We start from the raw sequence: 22,057 nt of genomic DNA, 5'->3' as shown, positions 1-22,057 counted from the left end.
ACAAACTCATTTTCAATTAAAGTTTTCAGAAATTGAATTAATAAAATATCGTTCTATTTCTCTATAGATAAATCATAACAACAATATGCACCATCTTAAAATAGATTAGAAAACTAGACACAAGTTCCTCCGCTGTTATCAGAACAAGTTCATTTTTAATTTTTCCTCAAGAACAACTCGACTAAAAATAGCCAAATGGTTGAAGTTGGCCCATTGAGTAGTTTGAAATTTGAGATTTAGATTTATTTTTTTGTAAAAATTAACAAACAACCCGTGGAACTGGGTACCAGCAGCAGCATGTATATATCACATTCACGGACGTAGTTATCAATATACTGCCCAGATCCACACTACATCTCCTCAGACACAATCACAGTTAAATAGATGAAGACATCAGGTCGAGCTGGCCACCGGGGGGGGGGGGGGGGAGGGAATTATCAACATTATTAACTCAAAATATGACTTTCCATGTATTTTGATAAAAATGATTGTGGCATTTTCGAATAGAAAAATACGACCGTAGTCGTTCAACAAGGAGGCGTGGTTTCAGACGGCAGATTGACAGCTGCATAAAATACTAAAATCTCTGTCATTATTTCATTTTCTCTTTGGTCTTTTTCGCATCGCCATATATCAGTAACAAGGCTATCTGAACAGCGCTTACAGCCAGACCTGGCACATTCGGTGACTGAAAAACACACAACACAGAATGATAGATGAATTTGTGCTTCAATTTCCGATTCTCGTGTTGTCAATATTTGGAAAGGAATCACCCCCCCCCCCAAGGATTCAAGACCTTAACTTATTTGCTAGTAACCCTAACTTATTTGCTAGTAATGCTCCTATCGTTTGCCGGTGCAACATGGCAGATTTTTCCTGGTTGATTTGGCGTTTCGATTTTCCACTTGTTCTTTTCAGGAAAGCGTATAGGTAAAACTGGTTAAGGGCCAAAGAGCCTATATTAGAGCGTTTCATCAATTGTTGTAATTATCATCATTTATAGATGCACGATTTGTTCATAATGAATTAACTCACGTAAACGTAGAAATCGTTGATTAATTTGCCGTAAGCGAACCAAGAACTGGCACAGAATATGCCCCCAAACACCATCAATTTAGACATACCAGCACATGATTCAGCTCTGACAAATTCTTTCTGCAACGAAAGGAGAATTACGCGTTTAAAAAGTCGTAGCAAGAATATCAATTCCACAGTTAACGTAAAGAGAAATAGCACTTCGAAGTTTTCTTAGATTTATTTGAAGTTTATGAGCTTTTGCTTCAGTATATACGTGTTTACTTACTACTTGAATTAAAGGAGACACTTGCATCATCATAGTCATAATACAACCGATAAAACCGACTTTTTCGTGTCGCAAAGACGGATGTACGACAAAATTAACGTAACCGTACAGACCAGCCAGAAAACCCGCAGCCACAAACAATAAAGTCAATACAGTCGTCTGAAATACAATTTACAAATTTACAGGGATTAGATATAGACTACCTTTTACCTGGGGGTTGATACAATTGAGTTAACCCTACTGGGTAACTCAAGTTAATACCTCTGTCTTTACAACTACAGGGCCCGTTTCACGAAAAAGTTTCAGCCTTAAACGGTCAAGTTTGAATTGTTGTCCTCATCGAAAACATGAAGTAAACCATAACGTAAAACCAACAATTTGAGTTAAACATTTTTATGTGAAACTGTGCCCCTACTGGTGGTCAAAAATTACGGTGAAATCATGAGCTTAATCTTTCATGAATTCGAGAGACGAATTTCTTCTCGATAAATTCGGCTCTAGGGGTAAATCATTACGAAGGAGGAAATCTAAACCTTAGAAACATAAACAGCTAATGCCGGCCGAATGTCGGTATTTCAAAAGTTCGCGATCTGAATTAAGTAAACTTTTCACCATCACGTTCATATAAATCAGAGATTATCAGAGTTTTTTTGATTTAGTTTTAGATATCCATGTATATACCTTATGTTGAACGGCGTATAGATAGGACGACAAGTAAAATGTATTCATGATGAGACCAAATCCCGAAGTTAAATTCAACGTGAAGTCACCCACTGAAAGACCGTACGCTAAAAATATGGAATTTCTGAAAGGAAAATGTGTAAGTTAGGTCTTTGAGTTTTACATCAAGGTTAGGTTTATTTTCTCAATGCGAACTTATGGAAAGCACTGAAATATACATGTAGCAAATAATTATTTCAAAAGATTCTTTAAAGAATTCATTTAATTTACTTACACTATGAATCCGAGTATGAAAAAATGATATGGTACATGTCGCGTATCATTTTTACTTAACATTCCATAAACCATCGGTCTGAAATTTCAAGAAAACAAACTATTTAAGACAGCTTACAACAAAACTGCCAGATCCCGCAGTTCCACATTTGTGAAGCCTTTCTAATGAAATTGACTCGTTTTGACCCGGTCCAAAATTGTGCACTATCCAGATGAAATCACTGTGGTTAAGGTCGGTACAAAATGTCGCCATCCCCCAAGCCCCTGTCCGGGTAGAATGACATTACAGTTTCTATCATCAATGTTTCAACATGACTAATCAAACTTATAGTGAAACGGACCCCTGGACCTCCGTTTAAAAAAGAAGGCTCGTCTAATATTAACATGCGATGTCAAACTCAAGTCCTATGAGATATAGTTTGGTTTCTTGCCGGATATGAACTGTCACTCAGTGGAGTATGAACGAAATGTAACTCGGCATGCAGGCTCTTAACCGCCAGTGTCGAACATCGGTTGCTTAGTTGCTCTCGAATGTTTCTAATGGATATATTATCTTCCACAGTTCTAGCATTTGTAGCATGGTGACATTTAGAGCTGATGCACTGGTATATAGTATGCACTGGTATATAGGTATCAATTTGGCAGAAAATGTTTTAACAAATACTTACACGCCCGTAACATTCATGAGGATTGTAGATATCTGCGTGGCCCGCCCGACAATCTCGAGCAGGCGGGCTTCATCGTCAAAAATATCCATACGGCGAGTATATCACCAGTATACGATATATACCTTTATTACTACAACCTACTATCTATCTCTGTCTATGTCTATGCGTTCTACTAAAAGCGGCCTAAATAAAGATATTCAGTACAGAGAGTGAACGTATGATAAACGTGTACAGCGGTATAATCCGCTTTTACAGTACTACCACACGAGCCCGAACCAGTTCCACACCGGAATTAGGCCACCATTTGCATAGTTAGCTTAACGAGTGAAAAATGATTAATTGCGGCTTTGTATTTTATTCACACGAGGGACGGGGGATCTCGGGCGGGGAAATCTCGGGTCAGTCACTGCTGGAACCAGAGTTACAGTTCCACAGTTAGGAGGAGTATAAGTTGGTATTCGACACAAAACGGCAGTAATATGGTCTCGTTTTTTAGTTCTAGTAACAAACGAGCAGCCGCTTATTTTGAACTAGTTGCAGTCGTCGATTAAAGTTGAATTCGAATCAATTAAAAGATAATTTGCACAATGTGGAAATGTGAAGAGATTGCCACCTTGCACGAATCCACTAAGTAGATGGCGAATTTTGCCTATGCAGCAGTATAGGTGATTGGATAATTACTGCGACGATGTCGACTTGTGAAAGAACGCGATTTACATCAAGTACAACACCGAAATTTTTGACTGGAAAAATATCGCGATTATCAATTCTTAGATGGAAATCATCATGCAGTAGATGGAAGGTGAACCTCTAATTATGAAATCGATAACGGCCAAAGGTTTATTAATTGTATATCAGTTGTCATCCTCTGTATTGTGAATTAAGTAAAAGCTTTTACTCATTACCAAGAACAGCAGATATAACAGCAACAGAAATATCACGAACACACCACGCAGATCATGTCATTCAGATTTTATTTCGACGTCCTGAAGTCTAGTACGGGAGGAGGCCTTAGTGAAAGATGGCGGGCCCTCCACCAAGTTTTACTAACACCAGCATCAAACAACAGCATCAACAACATACAGAAACAAAGTCAAGTTATTACTGAATCTGGTTCTGGGTGGATGTACAGCGGTGTCCCGGGTTCGACAGCACATTTTTGACACCGATTCAGAGTGGTACTGATGCGACTGTAGAACTGAGTTCAGGACTGTAGAACTGGGTTCAGGACTGTAGATGCACAGGGGTGACCTGAGTTCGAACGTTACCGATACTAAGAAAAGTAAATCGACGTGCTGCCGTCCGGTGCTGCCGCTATGCTCAAGGTTAGCGGAGTTTTTATACACTAACATGAATCGACTCTGGCAGTCAAAGGAGAGTCTACTGCCAGAGTCAGTTCGTGTTAGGTTGATACAAAATCCGCTAATGCCGATCCTAGCGGCAGCACCGTACAGCAATGATAAATTCATTACCGCCTTAGATGTGTCCCAAATTGCAAATATCTAACGTATAGATATTTTGTTACGTTTCTATTTCTTAAATGTTTATCATTTAAGTGTTGTTTTGTAATTATTTGCATATATAAGGCTTATATGTGTAATCATTTGTTTTCGGTTCAAGTGGCATTCATTTTTGAAGGTCGTCGCCCTGTGCTCGCTGTCGTCATTGTGCTAAATGTTCTTCTCAGTTGCTAAATACTTTACCAAATTCGCCCGATTTGTGCCGCTGTCTGCTGGTATCATCAGTAACGGATCATCACCTGTTCTCGGATACGGGTTTTGTCGCACATTCGCCCAAATGGTAGGTGAAATTCATTTATTCGAGTGACTGCAACCAGGGAGAGGGGTGGGTCGGGCGAGCTGTGGTGGTAGTAGATCCTAGAAACAAAATGGCGGCCTTTTCAATGGTAGAAATAAGGTTTTCCGGTCCAAAGGTTTAGTTTCCAGGGTCCAGTTGAGTTTCAGGATTGAATTGACAAAAAGTTGAACTCTGAAATTGATTTAATTTCTTCATATATTAGGTAGCGACGAATCAATTATATTGATCCTAATGTCAATGATTACTTTTTTTAAGTAACAGCTGCTTCGGCAGATGTTTGAAATATCAAACTACGGCTGAATGAACACATGGTTTTTTATGGTAAAATCTTGCAATGAAAATCTAGAAACTATGTTGACTGCTGTACTACAAATAGGCTGCTATTGGTCTTAGGCTTATTTGATGTATTCAATTAATATAATTTTTTGAATAATGAGGTTCTTTGTCGATTCATGTTTGTTTTTGTCATCCTGAACCAATGGAAGAGACATGTCCAATATCACAGCAAATAATTAGTTTCTAGTCTCAGAGAATCTGCACTGTTTGTCCCCTTCTCTATCTAATGACATCCAGAATAAATATTTTATTGGTCGTAGATTGATTGATATTAATTCACTCCAAGCGCTGCATAAGAAATCTTACGTGTTATGATATTTTGCTTCAACTAAATTTTCGAAATATGAATATATTGTAATAAGTGAAGCACCTGTTTTGATTGTATTAACATGGTTCTGACTGTACAGTGAGTCAATACATGTAATTGTAGTTTGCTTTATAGTGGATTTCAGTTTTAATTATTTCAAATTTCTCATCTTTCACTGATGTCAGTTCATGGATGAAATCGGCCATTTTTCAGTTGTTCTACGAATGGATTTCATTCCGTTTAAACTCATAACCGCGCAGGAACTGGATCCACACAGATATTTATATACAGTGTACTGCCCATTTTTCTCTGATGAATGCGTGCTCCGGACTCTGCTCATCACCACTGAGCTGTTTTTCTCAGACTTGTCGAAATAAGTTCGGTTTAAGAACAATTGGGTAAAAATGCTAACTTGGTTTAACTGGATTCAGTTTCGCTGGTTATTGATTCAATTTAACTCTTTGTTTCTAACTGTTCAACTTTGAAACTTCGTAGTTTTGAAAGACTCTGCTATCAGCGACCTAGAGATAAGAATTAAGTTGTCTATATCGATAAGATGATAAGTCTTATCAACTGACTGGTGCTAACATGTGGAATAAATAACAAGTGTTTAAGTTAAATGGATTGGGACGAAGATTTGTCAAACATGTTTTCAGCTATTTATTCTTGGATGTGGCCCGAAACAGTGCAGGTGGGAGCTTCTTTGATTCGCTCGATGTTGATCACGCTATGATGCGTTAAAGCAATTAGATGATAATTATTTTCATTTTTTCCAGGCGGCCAGCGATTCTTGGAAACATGCTGAGACGATTTACCAATTCAGCGCTAAAGATATCGACGGAGAAGGAGTTTCTTTAGAAAAATACAAGTGCGTAACAAGTGAAATGTTATAGAGAAACCCCAGATATCTCCAAAATCATAATTATTGCAGTAAACCTGATGCCTAACTCACGCACGGTCACCTCATCTTAACATCTGATAATTAGATTATTTAGAGCACTCTACGACCTCCGATAGAAAATATACAACGCCCATTTTAAATTCCACTTTCATGAAAAAATCAAACCCCTCAGACACTTGGGCTACTGCTGGCTGTTGGGTTGGTAATTAGTATGGAATTAAACGAGTCCCACTATAGAATTTCAAGTGATCTCACCTAATGGTGATAGTTAACAACGGAAACATTGTGAATTGTGGATTAAAGTGTGTTACATTCATCTAGTATGAAATGTTGTATTGTATTTTCAGAGGTTTCGTCGTAGTTGTCGTGAATGTCGCGTCTAAATGAGGTTTAACCGAAAAGAATTACACCCAACTGAGTGAACTGCACGCCAAATACTCAGAGAAGGGACTTCGAATTCTAGCGTTCCCGTGTAACCAATTCGGTGGCCAGGTTTGTATAGGAAATTGCTGTAAAATCTGGGTAAACTGGCATGAATCAAGTTCTGTGAGACTAAGACAAATCCTCAAAATTCTGAGTGCCCATTTCATCGATTCATAAGGCAGACAATGTCACAAATACGGGTGCCATGTTTTTGGAAAAGGGTATTTTTTGTGCCAAAGGATTTCCGCTGCCACAATGATCTTTGTGATTAATGTATCTTTTTTTTTTAAAAGAAATTTGGTAAGATCTTCCAATCATGCCTCTAGATCCGACCTGAAACGTGGGGTTAAAGGTTTGCGAAATTAATTATGAATTTGATATAGTTGTTGTGTATTTTAGGAACCAGGAACTGATGCAGAGATCAAGGCTTTTGCTGAAAAGCACGGCGCACAATACGATTTATTCCATAAAGTCGATGTTAATGGAAATGACGCGTTGCCTTTATTCAAGTTTTTACAAAACAAATTGAAAGGAACTCTCGGGAAGTAAGTCAAATAAAATGTGCTTGTACATTTCAATTCTCACAGCTCATCCACTATGTACAGAGTTACAGCGTTCAGACTCTGGACAAGTCCTTAATAGTTCAGTGCAATATTTTGTAAGAGAAATTATAATTATATGTAATTATATTCTATGAAAATAAAATCAATTAATCAATCATCTTTTACAAACTGTTGGAACGAAACAATGCAAATAGTTCAATTCTAATAATTTTACGTTTTTGTCTCCTTACGGTTAGTTTTTACTTGCAGCAAACTGAAATGGAACTTCTCCAAGTTTCTAATCAGTAGGACGGGAATTCCGGTGAAACGTTACGGTCCGACTACCGACCCGCTGGTACGATATGATTTATATCTCTATTATTCCTCTCTTTATTTTTCATTGATCAAAAATTGGTTGAAATGTTTGTTTCATCGTTCATTTCAGAGCATGACAAAAGACATCGAAGCTGAATTAGAGAAAGAAGGTTAATTTTATCAATACTCAAATCTCGAAGCCTTAGTCGCAAGAAAATGATGTTATTTTCTGATTACCCATCCATGACTTCCAATAAACGGGTACTATTTTGTCGCTGCGGTCTCAGTTTGTTCTAGTTGTATCCTGTATACACGGTATCAAAATGACTACTATATACTACTATGGTAAGATGCCTTGCTTCTATGAGCTGAACTTAAACCTTTTTTATCACCTTCGCAATTAATTGTTTTACATATTTTTCATCGGCATAATACATACCGACATTCCAGTCAGCTTTTCCCAACCCTTTTATTGCCTCGGTCGTCCTGCCCGTTCAGCTCAGAGGAGCAAGGTTATTTCAGGGTTCTACCGTGACAGAATAAGGACTGTTTTATGCGAACCCATGGATCCGCTTTTTGCGCAAGCGATATTAAAGTTAAAACATGCAAACATTGAATACACCGCGAAGAGAAGCCACTTTTTGGATCGGGTTTTTAACGGAGTATTTATGACGGATTGTTCTGAAACTATGTTTAATAGTAGAACAGTCCTGATGTCACTGGCGTGCGTTAACTCGCGTTATCAGTTCCATCCGGAAACTTGTCGTTTCTCAATCGTGCGTTTATTCTTTCTTTGCATGAACGTTTTTTAACAGATAGGCACAATTCCCTTCATTTCATAAAAGAAGCGCGCAATATTGAAAAAAATTGAGATTTATTCCGAAAATAAGGAGGAAAATTTTGAATCACTTTAAATGCAGTTTCAGATTATCCCAGTATAAATCGTTGGATGTTAGAATTCTGGTTTCAGTTCCACAGCTGTGAGTTAACGCTGGATTTATTTAACTGCTGGTTGTGGAATCAGATTCCGGAACCGTTTTCACAGTTGTGAGTTCTGATTTATTTAGTTAACTCGTTGAAAATAGACTGATATTAAGTATATAAAATCAAATTAATCCGGGTTCAGAGTTCAATCAATTTTTGACTGATTTCTGCTGCATTTTTGCATCGATGTTACATGAAAAACACTCATATATTGTTAAAGGCATTGAAAATATACTCGACTGCTGCTGTGTTTAGTTCATTTCATTTTTGTAGATGTAGTAGAATTTTTGTAGTTATTTCGCCGCGATCTTTGCCATGTATGTAACAGTGTTTTAAGAGCAGCTGCTACCATGTCATGATACACCGCATTCATAGAAACTCGATATATCATCGATTTTTAGGTTACCGGTAAAACAAACCAGAAACCAAAAAAAATTGTGACCAGGATGTAAAACAGGCATTCAGTTCAGTATTCACGGAATTGACAATTTCAATACTTGAGGCATTTTGAATGTACTTTATTCAAATTCTGGTCCTTTATATATTGTATATTCATTGTAGAGTTCCTGATTGTTGTTTAAACATTTCAAACCAACTCAACAATTTTGTTTCATTTGGACGGTGTTCTGAGTGTATGACCTCAGAGTTAGTAATATATTTCTATATTGATGATAGTTCAGTCTGGTCATTCTAGGAGCCAGTACCACCTTAGTTATGAGTTGACGAATTAACTAACTTAAGCTCTTCCAAAAAACTGTCAAACTTAAACCTAAAACAGTGGAAATGAGTGTTGAGTTACTATTTCAAAGATTATTAATGGCTTTAATTTATATGCACGCTCTCTTAGTTTTAGTTTGAAATACATAATTTTGTTAATTTTGGTTGTCGAGGGTCTGAGAGCATTGTGTAGTGTTCAATATCACTTGTATTCCAATGCATACATCGGATTGATAATAAAATATTTCACTTTATCATAAAGTAAATTTTCGTTTTGTTTTACTGATTTTCAGCTCAATTTCTGTGAATCAACCTCAATTGAATGACCCTAAATTTGATTTTAAGCTGATCATCCAGAGGTGCATTCCTAAGTGCTACATTTTCTGCACTAGAAGTGCTAAAAGAGCTTACTTATGCTGAAGTCTTACTGCTGCAAATCATGCATTGATACAATGGGAATAATCCATGCAAAGCAGAGTGAAACCACAGAAGTAATAAAGTCGAAATCTTTCTCAAAAACATTTTTAAAAATCTTAAATAATTCAGACAATAATAGTGTTTATCGATAGACAATATTTCATACTAAACATAGAATTTATCACCAAAAGCTCTTTTCAACGTAGTCAGGATAAATTTGCGCCGAGAGATTTGATATTTTTAAGCGCGTGTAAAGATTTCAAAACGAGTTTTGCGTCGTTTGTTTTCTGTTTAACGGCCTTGCGTTCCCAGTCGGAGAGGTTTGCAGCAATCGCCCAGTTCCTGAACGCCGACGTTCCTTTCTCTTGAAGTTCTTTACGACCTCGCGTCGTTATCAATTCACCGTTGTCCTTGATGATGACTAGTTTTGGTATCGCCATTATTTCATATTTGTTGATCAATTCACTGAAAATACAATCATTTCTCTATTAGATAAACGCACAACAGCAGTTGGTCATTTTTGTATCTTGGACCCGTTACCCATAAGTAGTCTGAATACTAGATGATGTAAGGTTGTTTGGGAATGACAGTAATATACTAAACTAGAAAGCTGGACCAAGCACCCGTTTATAGTGAACCGAGAATACTAACTCAACAATGGGATTATGTAAAGGAACTCTAAACCAGTTTTCGTGAAGGTTTTCCACAGATCGATTGTATTCATCTTCAGTTTTATCACAGGTGATGTAGATGATTTTCAATGGAGCTAGCCTGAAAAAAAAAACATTCATCTAGGTATAGATTAGTCAGTAACTGGACTGTGTGTGTGGTTTAGTTTCATAATTGAACATTTTACAATCAAACGTTTGCCCTTTGAAATGGTCAGGACTCGCAGTACCGGTAGGGTATTCAAATTGTTATGGTTTGTTGTTAGGACCCAAGCAAAGGAAAGGCCCCTGAGTTAGAACTAACCTTTCAACGAGATCATCAAACGATTCTTTCAATTGTTTGCAATAACTAGAACAAGGTGGGCTCCAATCAGCTCCGAAATATAAAGCGATAACGTTATGTTTCAGCCCATCAGCGGCACTGATGTCATCGTTGTTGTTATTTCCAGTTTTATCCTGTACGACATTCCCTAAACTCGTGAGCCATTCGTTCAATTCTGAATCGTCTTCCATTATTTCTGATTATAGATTGAGTTAGAACCTGATTAATTTTGTAACCAGGGACGCTGCAAATCTCTGGTCGACGACCTCGAGTAATACGGTTGAAGCCAAATAGTATAGTGCGACAGTTCTCTGGCAAGTGAGGATGGTCCTTGGATCGAAAAGCTTGGATATTTTCGGAGTCACCCTGAGATGGAGCCGAACGACGACCTTGCGCAATTGCCCAATTCAATTCAATTCAATAATTGTGTAGTAAAGTAAGTAAGTAAACAATCTGACAATTCAACGACTTGACAGCGATATTGCTGATGATTTTGTTGGTTTTCTGGTGATGTCAACTGATTTACTGATTGTATAAAGAAATATCTGTTTCGTGTGGATCATTTTTACAAGTAAGAATTGTGAAAAATGTTGTTTGGAAAAAATATGAATCATGTTATGACCTGTCAGACTCAGTGTCTGTCAGTCAGTGAGAGTGTCATAGTCGTAACGTTGTACGCTTAATCGTTGGTGGTAAGCTTTTATAATCGGATGTGCTTCCATCGTGAAACTAAACAACAGACTTTTGAGCTTCAGTGTTAATGAAATCCCTTTAAAATAACGAGTTACACTTTTATTCCCTTTGGCCTATTTCATGTTTGAATAATTTTTCAGAGTAGAGTGACCGGAACATGGTTTGTACGAGTTCAGATTGTTTGTTGCATCAACGACGAAGAGTAAAACTGGACCCGGACTGCGGCAAGGACGGCAGCTGCTGCCGCGGTCCGCAGACATCGATATGTAATGGTTCAGCGATAATTGATAAATTAACAAGTCTCTACGCGGAGCGTGAATTCTGCGATATTGAACTAACAGTCACCGGAGTAGACCAAATATTCTACGCTCATAAACTAATTCTCTCCCTGTCGAGTCCTGTGTTTAAAGCGATGTTAACGCCGCGTTCTCATTGGTCGGAATCATCGAGCGATCGAATCACGCTCGAGGAGGATCCGATCTGTCGTGATTCGTTCGATTCATTCCTGCGTTACCTATACAGCGGTCGGGTCGACCTGGACTGCGATTCGGCACTGCCGATGCTGATGTTAGCCGATAAATACCAAGTCTCCGATCTTTCTACGATCTGTATCGAATATATGATTGAACGGGTGGCTCCGGATCGGGCGTTGCTCTGGTACCGCTATACCGCCGCTAGCGTTCACGCCGAATTGCACGATATTTGTAAGAAATCGGTGGCGTGGAACTTTGATACGGTTTTGGCGTCGAGCGATTTCCTGGCGCTCGATGCTGATTCTCTCGCCGAGTTTTTGGCGCATTCGAATATCGTTGTTCGTGATGAGTTCACGGTGTTCGAAGGCGTTCAACGCTGGGTACGCGCCAACCGCGCCAAGAACACGACGACAAGGCGCTTGACGTCGTTGATTCGTTTTCCGATGATTCCCGCGAGGCGTCTTCCACGTCTCCTTGAATCGGAGAACCGCGTCGAATCGTACATCTTGGAGAAGATGGAAGAATCGCGTCGATTCCACGCGGTTCCGCCGCCGGTCAAGTGGGGGCGCTGCGCCGCGAAGTACATGTTTGTACCGCGCAACTACACGGACGAGTTGTGGTGCGCCACGCTGATGATTCATCGATTCTCGGAGCTCGATTCGAACGTGGTTCGTGGATTCATGTTTGCGACGCCGATCAGTGCGTCTGCCGCCGACGCGTCACGATCCTGGGACTGGAACGTAAACGTCTACCCGAAAGGAATCCGATTCGCGGCCGGTATGATGATCGGCGCCACCCGCAATTATGAGATCGCCGAAACAATCTACGAGACCGTACGGATATCAGTGGTCGCTAACGGCGATGAGGTTCGATCGGTGAATCTGGTGATGGTGATTTACGGACGCGGGATTGAGACTGGTTCGGAGTTTGTACGTCATGTTGTACAGCGTCGATGCACGTTCGATTCGAGCTCCTCGTGTTGCGTTATCGACGATCTGATTCCATATCGAGAATTAAACTGCGACCGATCGAGATATTTGTGCGGAGCTGATTCCGATACGTTTAAAATATCAATAATCGTTAAACCGGTATAAACTCGCTCATCCAGGTCAAAGTCCATCGATCATACCTTCAAATAGCTATATAACCTATAGTGGTTTCGTGCAAATATACTGCGGCAACTGAGCATTCACTCAGAGGCTGAAAGGAGCACTCATGTGGTACTGCAGCAATAGAAGATCCACTAGGTGGCGCAAGTATGCAGTCTCGAGTTGAAATGTACATCCCCTATATCTTTCATTGCTTCCTTAGGACCTATAAAATCAATAATTAACTAATTCTGCGAAAGTATATCAGACCTTAGCACTGCCACCTAGTGGGATAGCTGGTTGTTTTTTTTCAGGCCAAGAGGTTGCAAGAGACTCTCTGGATCAACCCGCTATATAGATCTGTGATACACACCACCCTCAGTCACCTGCGTCATCTGAATCTAAGTGTATTTGTTTTACTCATTTGTTAGTTTGTTAGGTTAATCTGTTAATGATTGTTGTAAGGTTGCAGGGAGGTCAGAGGGAGTGAATTAGGTCAGAGAGAACTGGGAGGTGGGTTGTAGGAGGTTTGAACGGTCAGAGGGTGCTGGGGAGGTCAGAGGGAGTGAATGAGGTCAGAGGGAACTGGGAGGTGGGTTGTATGAGGTTTGAACGGTCAGAGGGAGCTGGGGAGGTCAGAGGGAGTGAATGAGGTCAGAGAGAACTGGGAGGTGGGTTGTAGGAGGTTTGAACGGTCAGAGGGAGCTGGGGAGGTCAGAGGGAGTGAATGAGGTCAGAGAGAACTGGGAGGTGGGTTGTAGGAGGTTTGAACGGTCAGAGGGAGCTGGGGAGGTCAGAGGGAGTGAATGAGGTCAGAGAGAACTGGGAGGTGGGTTGTAGGAGGTTTGAACGGTCAGAGGGAGCTGGGGAGGTCAGAGGGAGTGAATGAGGTCAGAGGGAACTGGGAGGTGGGTTGTATGAGGTTTGAACGGTCAGAGGGAGCTGGGGAGGTCAGAGGGAGTGAATGAGGTCAGAGAGAACTGGGAGGTGGGTTGTAGGAGGTTTGAACGGTCAGAGGGAGCTGGGGAGGTCAGAGGGAGTGAATGAGGTCAGAGAGAACTGGGAGGTGGGTTGTATGAGGTTTGAACGGTCAGAGGGAGCTGGGGAGGTCAGTGGGAGTGAATGAGGTCAGAGAGAACTGGGAGGTGGGTTGTAGGAGGTTTGAACGGTCAGAGGGAGCTGGGGAGGTCAGAGGGAGTGAATGAGGTCAGAGGGAACTGGGAGGTGGGTTGTAGGAGGTTTGAACGGTCAGAGGGAGCTGGGGAGGTCAGAGGGAGTGAATGAGGTCAGAGGGAACTGGGAGGTGGGTTGTAGGAGGTTTGAACGGTCAGAGGGAGCTGAGGAGGTCAGAGGGAGTGAATGAGGTCAGAGAGAACTGGGAGGTGGGTTGTAGGAGGTTTGAACGGTCAGAGGGAGCTGGGGAGGTCAGAGGGAGTGAATGAGGTCAGAGAGAACTGGGAGGTGGGTTGTAGGAGGTTTGAACGGTCAGAGGGAGCTGGGGAGGTCAGAGGGAGTGAATGAGGTCAGAGGGAACTGGGAGGTGGGTTGTATGAGGTTTGAACGGTCAGAGGGAGCTGGGGAGGTCAGAGGGAGTGAATGAGGTCAGAGAGAACTGGGAGGTGGGTTGTAGGAGGTTTGAACGGTCAGAGGGAGCTGGGGAGGTCAGTGGGAGTGAATGAGGTCAGAGGGAACTGGGAGGTGGGTTGTATGAGGTTTGAACGGTCAGAGGGAGCTGGGGAGGTCAGAGGGAGTGAATGAGGTCAGAGGGAACTGGGAGGTGGGTTGTAGGAGGTTTGAACGGTCAGAGGGTGCTGGGGAGGTCAGAGGGAGTGAATGAGGTCAGAGGGAACTGGGAGGTGGGTTGTATGAGGTTTGAACGGTCAGAGGGAGCTGGGGAGGTCAGTGGGAGTGAATGAGGTCAGAGGGAACTGGGAGGTGGGTTGTAGGAGGTTTGAACGGTCAGAGGGAGCTGGGGAGGTCAGAGGGAGTGAATGAGGTCAGAGGGAACTGGGAGGTGGGTTGTAGGAGGTTTGAACGGTCAGAGGGAGCTGGGGAGGTCAGAGGGAGTGAATGAGGTCAGAGAGAACTGGGAGGTGGGTTGTAGGAGGTTTGAACGGTCAGAGGGAGCTGGGGAGGTCAGTGGGAGTGAATGAGGTCAGAGAGAACTGGGAGGTGGGTTGTATGAGGTTTGAACGGTCAGAGGGAGCTGGGGAGGTCAGAGGGAGTGAATGCGGTCAGAGAGAACTGGGAGGTGGGTTGTAGGAGGTTTGAACGGTCAGAGGGAGCTGGGGAGGTCAGTGGGAGTGAATGAGGTCAGAGAGAACTGGGAGGTGGGTTGTAGGAGGTTTGAACGGTCAGAGGGTGCTGGGGAGGTCAGAGGGAGTGAATGAGGTCAGAGAGAACTGGGAGGTGGGTTGTAGGAGGTTTGAACGGTCAGAGGGAGCTGGGGAGGTCGATGGGAAAGTGTTTGTATCCATAATGGAAAAGTTACAGCTGATGGTTGAATTTTGATCGATGTTGTGCAAGTTGAGTTACAGATTTTATTGTGATATTTTACAATAGTTTCACAAGTTCAGTTTCGTATCGTTTTTTTTTTTTACTTCACAATTAAAACAATTAAAGCAAGAAAATATTCCCAAGACTTGGACTGTCTGTGTGCCTGTGCCAATGTTATGAGTTATTTGCTATGCATGAATTGTGTAAATAAAAGTTGTTTCTATGCAATTATAAAAGGTGTTTGGTGTTTTCTGTTGGTGTTAAATCGTTGTGTCACAGCCTGGACTCTTGCGACGTGAAGGCTCCAGTTTCAGTTCAAGTTTATCTATCGACGACATTAGACAGACCGATCTTCCATCCAGCATCCATGTAGCGAGAGATTTTCATTGCAAATGAACTAGAGCATGGAGGATTTAGGTTCCAATTTCCGCTTCTGACTAGCGCCATCCAAACGAGTAATTCAGGAACTCCAATTTGTCGATATCCCATATTGATATCAACACGTAAGAAAAGAAAAACTCAACGAACAAAATGTTCAGATATTTGAATTATTTGATAATAATTTATATCACATCGGTGAGTAATTACATATCTTACCTCTTATACAGTGTGTATCAATCAATATTCATAATTCTCAAAAACAAGTAGAGCGAAATATCGTGATATTTTACAACATTGAGTGAGAATATATTTATCATGGAATGATTTAATCGTAATAAATCAGTTGTAAGTCTCTAACAACAAGCAACAGTTTGCGTTAGTTCTACAAATCACTGATACTATAATCTCTAGAAAGGGTTAAGAACTGAGGTCTGCGCTCGAGTCTGATTAAAACAACGCGGAGTTCGTTGAAATATTTTTCTGACCAATCCAACTTGGATATCGCTCTCAAGTGGTGGAAATTTTCATGGTCGAAGAAGATCTGATTTGAGCGGAGTCTACAATAGTAGTGTTCAGGTCTTGGGATAAGTTGTAACAGGTATGATTTATGATGTCATGTTAGGACTCTAAACGCTCAACACGTGACTACATTACGTAACATCATTGCATTATATCAACATTCTCACATTGCTTCTAGTAAACGATAAAAACTACATCATAAACTACTTCAGTAACTAAACTTCACCTGGTTCTAATTCTCAAGTTCGACTCTTTAATCGTTAAAATCAGTTCATTTCATAGGTTTTAACCACAGAATCTAAACAGAGAACTTTGAAAAATTCTGCACTCGGTTTCGCAGTTGTGAGTTTCATTTGACTCTTATATTTGATTAAGTCGCTAAAAGACATGACATAATCTTAATGTTGATCAGATTAGATGCCCATTTCTGGTGTAAGTCAACAAGGTATTGCTAGTGACAAAAAATACAAATATATGTAAGCATAAATTTACCTAAACACTAATTCTTATCATTAAAAAAATATCAAAATCTAAAACATCAACTGTCTGTAGTGCACTTTTATGAGCTAGCTCGCTACGGTATATAAATAGAAATTAAATAAAAAATGAGACATTTCATCAGCTTCGAATGAAAATAAACTATACATTAAACTAAAAATACTGAAAAATAATCTAAGCCATACTACATACAATGAACACCTTTATAAATCTGTTTAGAAAGACAAAGTAAAAAAAAAAAACAAACCGAGATTCAAAATGCACAACCGGTATATAACATTTCGTTAAGAATTAAAGTGACAACTAATGAAAACTAATGAAGTGAAACTCACTATTAGTCATCATAGCTGTGATGATTATTAGGTTGATTGATGACTTATATCCAAATGACTTACATTCAGTAAATTCAGTTGGAAATACATTAAAAGAGATGACTTCAGTAATATACATCTCCATGAGTGCGTACATACTTTATGAATGTTCATGGTACACAATATTCTAAATCCTATAAATCATTGTTTTCTTACAAATAACTGGTGAATAAATCAAACTAAATTAGGCTAAACAAAAATGATACCTTGTTTCTCCGCAGCGGCCGGGTCATTTTTGTAAAATATGATAAAATTTATAAACAGTTCATTTCTATAGCGGCCGGGTCTGTTATGGTAAAATTGATCACGATTTTAAAAAAAGTAATGTACCGGTATAGGGTAGATAGGCGGCCGGCCGGGTCAACATTTAAGCTCAGCAGAGCGGAGAAACAAGGTATCAATTTTTTTTAGCCTTACCTTTGAAAATTTACATATTTCTAGTTTGGATATAACATGTATATATATAGTATTCATATTTTCTGAATACAGTAGAATTCGCTTAATTCAGATCACCTGGGACTGGAGAATTGACGTGTCCGAATTAAAAGAAACCCGATTCATGTTCTCACATGCGAATAGAGATAACCTAGAGGGGAATGAAACCGATCCGAATTAAGCGAGTTATACTGTAGTATAATACATTTGCTATTGCTTTCCATTCATGATATGTTCATACATTTAAAACATGCTTTGATAGATACTTGAAAAATGGGCAACATGCATTTTTTGATTATTTATGATATCAAGAAATGATTAATGGGTAACCCGCGACACCAGCTATACCACTAGATGGCGTGAATAGTATACTTAGAACTATCAGCACGTCTGATGAATCCTCATTTGCCATAAGATGGTGTCCTACTGCACACTAGCGACACCTGATGGATACTCAGTTGCCACAGAAGCATCGAAGATTTCCCATTTAATTGATAAGTGGAATTTAGAGTTTATATTTACAAGAGAAGGAAGCAGTATTTCATAAAATACCGCCTGCCGCGCAATACTAAGTATTTCTTAACATTCAGCAAAATGTTTTTCGTCATCTTTCAGCCTTAAAACTTTGAAGATTTCATCCTCACACAGGGTAACAATCCAAATTCAACAACTAGACTACTCATACTTTAGCTATAAATCCAGATTATCCGAGTTGAACTTCAATTTTGGACCAGCAGTTGGGCTTGGACTCTGAAATAAACACACAAAGATTAAAATCACAGAAAACAACATAGTTCCCCTCAAGTCAAATAAACTACATCAAAATTGAGTTTCAATTGGTTTTCATTTCATCATTCTCAGGGACTTCAAAATGTTATCAAAATTATGTTTAGTTATTGGTGACAAACTATCGTTCTCAATGACTTCAACAACATGATGTAAGTACAGTAGACTCTGCTGTATTTGGTAATGTTGAGACTGGCACTATCTACACTCAACCTAATGATCAGATATCTAGTTAGGGGTCATTCATTTATTACGTACACATTAGGGGACGGGGAGGGGTCAGTACAATTGCGTACTGTAATGCTTAATTTACATGAATAAATGGCCGATTTTGCGTACAGGGGGGAGGGGGATTGAAGAATTTAAATTCTATGCGTACGTAATAAATGAATGATCCCTTAAGAATCAAGAACTTTCCAAATTGAACAAGTCAATTTGTAGTAAACATGGTGTCGTATGGCGTAGTGAACCAATGGTCGTTAGGTCTAAAACATGGCATCACGTGGCGCTTTGAACCAGTGGTAGTGAACATGGCGTAGTGAACCATTGGTCGTTAGGTCTAAAACATGGCATCACGTGGCGCTTTGAGCCAGTGGTAGTGAACATGGCGTAGTGAACCATTGGTCGTTAGGTCTAAAACATGGCATCACGTGGCGTTTTGAACCAGTGGTAGTGAACATGGCGTAGTGAACCATTGGTCATTAGGTCTAAAACATGGCATCACGTGGCGCTTTGAACCAGTGGTAGTGAACATGGCGTAGTGAACCATTGGCCGTTAGGTCTAAAACATGGCATCACGTGGCGCTTTGAACCAGTGGTAATAAACATGGCGTAGTGAACCATTGGTAGTAAACATGGCGTCGCGTGGCGCTTTAAACCAGTGGTAGTGAACATGGCGTAGTGAACCAGTGATAGTAAACATGGCGCTGTTAAAAAGCATTAAGCTCGTACCTCAATACGTAATGCTACCTGTTGTTCTTTATCTTCTTCAAGAAGTTCCGATTCCCAGTCTCCATCTTCCTCGGCTGGGTCAAAATTATATAACGGCATCAAATGATGCCGTAATTTGTCTAATCTGTAAAACCAGGTAAACATTCTAATTATTGATCCATCCTCTTAGTCTCTAGAGTTCAAAGATAATTTGACATTTATGGCATATTATATACAGGTATCAACATGCAGCCTGGAAGCCTATATTATAACCATTCTTCCAATTTGTGATCGTTCACACTTCACTTCACATAGCGCTCAGAATCTGAGCTATTCTCATCTGGAAATCAACTATAAACAGACAGTAGACATTTTATCAGCACTCTGTCTTTCATAAACTGATCTTCCATACTTTATACAACAACTTTTGGTGAATTTGGGTCGTTTTGGGCTGCAGTGAGGCCAAATAGAAATGGGTCTATAGAGTGCAGGGATGACTCCAGGTTTAAGTGGAGTGGCTCCAGACTACATGGGGTGGCTCCAGATTGATTTCAACTCACCTGCTTTTTTTCAATATAAAAATCACAAGAAACGCGAAAAATGCAATGAGTAATAAACAGCCTAAAGGCACTAGAACCGACACGAGAACGTGAGAATTATTCTTAGACAGGTCCGGTTTAGGCGTCGGCGGGCGAGAACTATCATTCGATGAATCGAGGAGAATCGGAGGAATCACGTATCCTCCTCCTCCGCCGGCGTGGTCCGATTCACTGCCGGTTAAAGGAATCTCTAAACTCGTGAAGTTTATATTATAGATCATGTTTGATTCATAGTTGTTGTTGGGTCAGTTGCATTATTGCGCAATAACGAATCAATTCTCTCTGAGTCTGGTCTCACTTAGTGAATTATTACCTATCAAAAAAGAAGAGTTTTTCTAGATTTTCATCAACAAAAATTAAGGCCGAAATTTTGAATTTGGGAATACAGACAAAGTTTAAACTCTAAGTGAGGAGGAGAGAATCCCACAATGATAATAAAAAGTCCGAAAATGAAACTTCGAGATAGTAGTTTATTTCAACGTTTCGACCATATCCTAATAGTCATCTTCAGGAATATCATCTTCATTAGAAGACTTTTTATTATCATTGTGGGATTCTCTCCTCATCGCGTCAACACGGATATTGTGTTCTACCTATCGTGATTAAACTCTAAGTATATTTAAAGATATTTCTGGCAAATGAATGAAAAGACATTAAATTCAGATAATGTTGAACTTACATCATTTTCAATCGAAGATTTCTGACGATTTTTTTAAATTTTCTTGCGGAAATTAGTTTGTTTTTCTTATTTTTTAATTTTGACAATTAACCGGAAGTTCTCCTCGTAAAAGTCTACGATACACGTAGTTTGGTGTTTAGTGTAATACAGAATGTTGGTCACGGAACAGCGGGTGGCTCCATCATATTCAAATCCCTAGCTGCCGAGAGGGCAGGTTCGATCAATGGCGAATTTATCGAAACGTGCCTAATTCCGGACCGGGTACGGTACTTGACGAGTATAGGGTACTCAATTCTGAGATATATGCGTTTTGTTGATTTTCGTTGCAACAACTTGGCCGAACGACTGCAAATAAGTGCCACTCGCTCTTCCGGGACAGCCAAGTACCCAAAATTGCTGGATAAATGTGCCGAGTACCATACTTCAAAACGAGTTCATGCGTCGGATAGTGCAGTTGGGGTACTTTCGATAAATTCGCCTCTAACCAAAGCAACCTTACACTTCTATGATAAAACATTGGTGGATCCAGTACTGACGTCATTCGGTTCAGATCTCTATTATTAGCGACGCGACGAGGCAAACCCACCCTCAGTGAATGTGAATTATAACCCGTAATTTACAGTGAGGAAGCACATCCATCAGAGACTCACGTCTACAATCCTCACCGGAGACTGTCATTCGTGCAGTTGCGTTCCTACCCACAATCACTAAGACTGACTGAGCCCAGGTCACGGTGATAGAAACACAGTCAAAGACCCAGCCCAAACAAACGCATCTCCGTTTCATTCATACATATAACACTGACTTTACTCCGCCCTAAAATCTCAAACTTATTGAGGATATCATAGAATCATAGACTAAAAAGAATTTATTTAAGAATTACTTCAATATTTCAGTTGTTACAACAATCCTTCTTCAGTCTAAATATCATTTTTACGTCATATATATATAGATCATGGATATTGTGATTTTATTCATTTATTGATTCAATACGTCACAATTCAATACGAAATCGCATTGCATAGAATTTCATATTTATAAACATATCATATACAATTATCTACACAGTAATATACAATGGCCAGCAAAGCCAAAAGGCTGCGTGACGCTGGCTTAGTCTTAACAAAAAAGAAAGAAAAAAGAAGTCGAAATAAAGAACTTAAACTTTACGACAAAAGATGAGAAGGGGAGGTAACTAGTACGATATATGAATATGGATATTAATATAAAATATGATACAAGTTGTAATCATCATCAAACAACAGGGGTTTTACTGGTTGTGGGTTTTTAATGATGGCTCTGATTAGCAGAAGAAACCACCACATCGGAAGTTACTTCCGGCGGCGGACACAGCGAATTGCTAACTGTTTAGTCGCCAGTCTGAATTTACCATTGATTAAACAGTAAACGCAGAAATTTAAACACGAATCGACG

At 39.9% G+C, this 22,057-nt stretch overlaps 5 protein-coding genes across 9 annotated transcripts; 2 read left to right on the top strand and 3 right to left on the bottom strand.

Annotated features, from left to right (window-relative positions):
- Nucleotides 1-68: 68 nt before the first annotated feature.
- LOC141902327 (sugar transporter SWEET1-like) lies at nucleotides 69-3,119 on the bottom strand. Its single transcript, XM_074789995.1, has 6 exons — nucleotides 2,926-3,119; nucleotides 2,259-2,336; nucleotides 1,985-2,108; nucleotides 1,304-1,462; nucleotides 1,036-1,155; nucleotides 69-688 (listed from the first exon to the last, which is right to left on the bottom strand). Exons 1-6 carry the CDS (start codon nucleotides 3,012-3,014, stop codon nucleotides 593-595), a joined length of 666 nt encoding a protein of 221 aa, XP_074646096.1. The 5' UTR covers nucleotides 3,015-3,119; the 3' UTR covers nucleotides 69-592.
- Nucleotides 3,120-4,575: 1,456 nt separating this feature from the next.
- LOC141902026 (glutathione peroxidase-like) lies at nucleotides 4,576-9,522 on the top strand. Of its 2 annotated transcripts, none has more exons than XM_074789656.1 (6): nucleotides 4,576-4,725; nucleotides 6,163-6,254; nucleotides 6,635-6,779; nucleotides 7,110-7,255; nucleotides 7,523-7,607; nucleotides 7,698-9,522. In XM_074789656.1, exons 1-6 carry the CDS (start codon nucleotides 4,600-4,602, stop codon nucleotides 7,740-7,742), a joined length of 639 nt encoding a protein of 212 aa, XP_074645757.1. In that variant the 5' UTR covers nucleotides 4,576-4,599; the 3' UTR covers nucleotides 7,743-9,522. The 2 variants fall into 2 exon arrangements, with proteins under 2 accessions (XP_074645757.1, XP_074645758.1); XM_074789657.1 differs by lacking the exon at nucleotides 4,576-4,725 and adding an exon at nucleotides 5,982-6,077.
- A 298-nt stretch (nucleotides 9,523-9,820) lies between these two features.
- On the bottom strand, nucleotides 9,821-10,930 carry LOC141902661 (nucleoredoxin-like protein 2). Its single transcript, XM_074790492.1, has 3 exons — nucleotides 10,658-10,930; nucleotides 10,337-10,456; nucleotides 9,821-10,150 (listed from the first exon to the last, which is right to left on the bottom strand). The coding sequence occupies exons 1-3, from the start codon at nucleotides 10,864-10,866 to the stop codon at nucleotides 9,892-9,894; spliced, it is 588 nt and encodes a 195-aa protein (XP_074646593.1). The 5' UTR covers nucleotides 10,867-10,930; the 3' UTR covers nucleotides 9,821-9,891.
- Nucleotides 10,931-11,081: 151 nt separating this feature from the next.
- On the top strand, nucleotides 11,082-14,826 carry LOC141902702 (BTB/POZ domain-containing protein 17-like). Of its 3 annotated transcripts, none has more exons than XR_012618924.1 (3): nucleotides 11,082-11,246; nucleotides 11,509-13,097; nucleotides 13,244-14,826. XR_012618924.1 is itself a non-coding variant. In XM_074790542.1 (2 exons), the coding sequence occupies exon 2, from the start codon at nucleotides 11,526-11,528 to the stop codon at nucleotides 12,933-12,935; it is 1,410 nt and encodes a 469-aa protein (XP_074646643.1). In that variant the 5' UTR covers nucleotides 11,314-11,367; nucleotides 11,509-11,525; the 3' UTR covers nucleotides 12,936-14,826. The 3 variants fall into 3 exon arrangements, 1 of the variants encoding a protein (XP_074646643.1); XR_012618925.1 differs by having other exon boundaries at nucleotides 11,509-13,119; XM_074790542.1 differs by lacking the exon at nucleotides 11,082-11,246 and adding an exon at nucleotides 11,314-11,367 and having other exon boundaries at nucleotides 11,509-14,826.
- Nucleotides 14,827-15,976: 1,150 nt separating this feature from the next.
- Nucleotides 15,977-20,723, bottom strand: LOC141901962 (uncharacterized protein C3orf18 homolog). 2 transcript variants are annotated; one of them, XM_074789572.1, is made up of 4 exons: nucleotides 20,624-20,723; nucleotides 19,906-20,257; nucleotides 19,367-19,490; nucleotides 15,977-18,379 (listed from the first exon to the last, which is right to left on the bottom strand). In XM_074789572.1, exons 2-4 carry the CDS (start codon nucleotides 20,163-20,165, stop codon nucleotides 18,320-18,322), a joined length of 444 nt encoding a protein of 147 aa, XP_074645673.1. In that variant the 5' UTR covers nucleotides 20,166-20,257; nucleotides 20,624-20,723; the 3' UTR covers nucleotides 15,977-18,319. The 2 variants fall into 2 exon arrangements, with proteins under 2 accessions (XP_074645673.1, XP_074645674.1); XM_074789573.1 differs by having other exon boundaries at nucleotides 19,385-19,490.
- Between the last annotated feature and the right edge of the window lie 1,334 nt (nucleotides 20,724-22,057).

Source organism: Tubulanus polymorphus, chromosome 3, assembly GCF_964204645.1.
Source record: "Tubulanus polymorphus chromosome 3, tnTubPoly1.2, whole genome shotgun sequence".
Lineage (NCBI taxonomy): Eukaryota > Metazoa > Nemertea > Palaeonemertea > Tubulaniformes > Tubulanidae > Tubulanus > Tubulanus polymorphus.
Note: the sequence above shows the minus strand (reverse complement) of the source record. Positions and strands in the feature narration are given on the sequence as shown.

Coding starts and splice junctions, on each gene's coding strand:
- LOC141902702 (XM_074790542.1), top strand. CDS start 11,526: ATGGTTTGTACGAGTTCAGATTGTTTGTTGCATCAACGACGAAGAGTA.
- LOC141902661 (XM_074790492.1), bottom strand. CDS start 10,866: ATGGAAGACGATTCAGAATTGAACGAATGGCTCACGAGTTTAGGGAAT. Junction 10,457..10,657: donor TTTGATGATCTCGTTGAAAG/GTTAGTTCTAAC, acceptor TTTTTTTTTCAG/GCTAGCTCCATTGAAAATCA. Junction 10,151..10,336: donor TTACATAATCCCATTGTTGA/GTTAGTATTCTC, acceptor TTGTATTTTCAG/TGAATTGATCAACAAATATG.
- LOC141902327 (XM_074789995.1), bottom strand. CDS start 3,014: ATGGATATTTTTGACGATGAAGCCCGCCTGCTCGAGATTGTCGGGCGG. Junction 2,337..2,925: donor CTCATGAATGTTACGGGCGT/GTAAGTATTTGT, acceptor TTGAAATTTCAG/ACCGATGGTTTATGGAATGT. Junction 1,463..1,984: donor TATACGCCGTTCAACATAAG/GTATATACATGG, acceptor ATTGTATTTCAG/ACGACTGTATTGACTTTATT.
- LOC141901962 (XM_074789572.1), bottom strand. CDS start 20,165: ATGATCTATAATATAAACTTCACGAGTTTAGAGATTCCTTTAACCGGC. Junction 19,491..19,905: donor TTTATATTGAAAAAAAGCAG/GTGAGTTGAAAT, acceptor CTGGTTTTACAG/ATTAGACAAATTACGGCATC. Junction 18,380..19,366: donor AGGTAGCATTACGTATTGAG/GTACGAGCTTAA, acceptor TGTTTATTTCAG/AGTCCAAGCCCAACTGCTGG.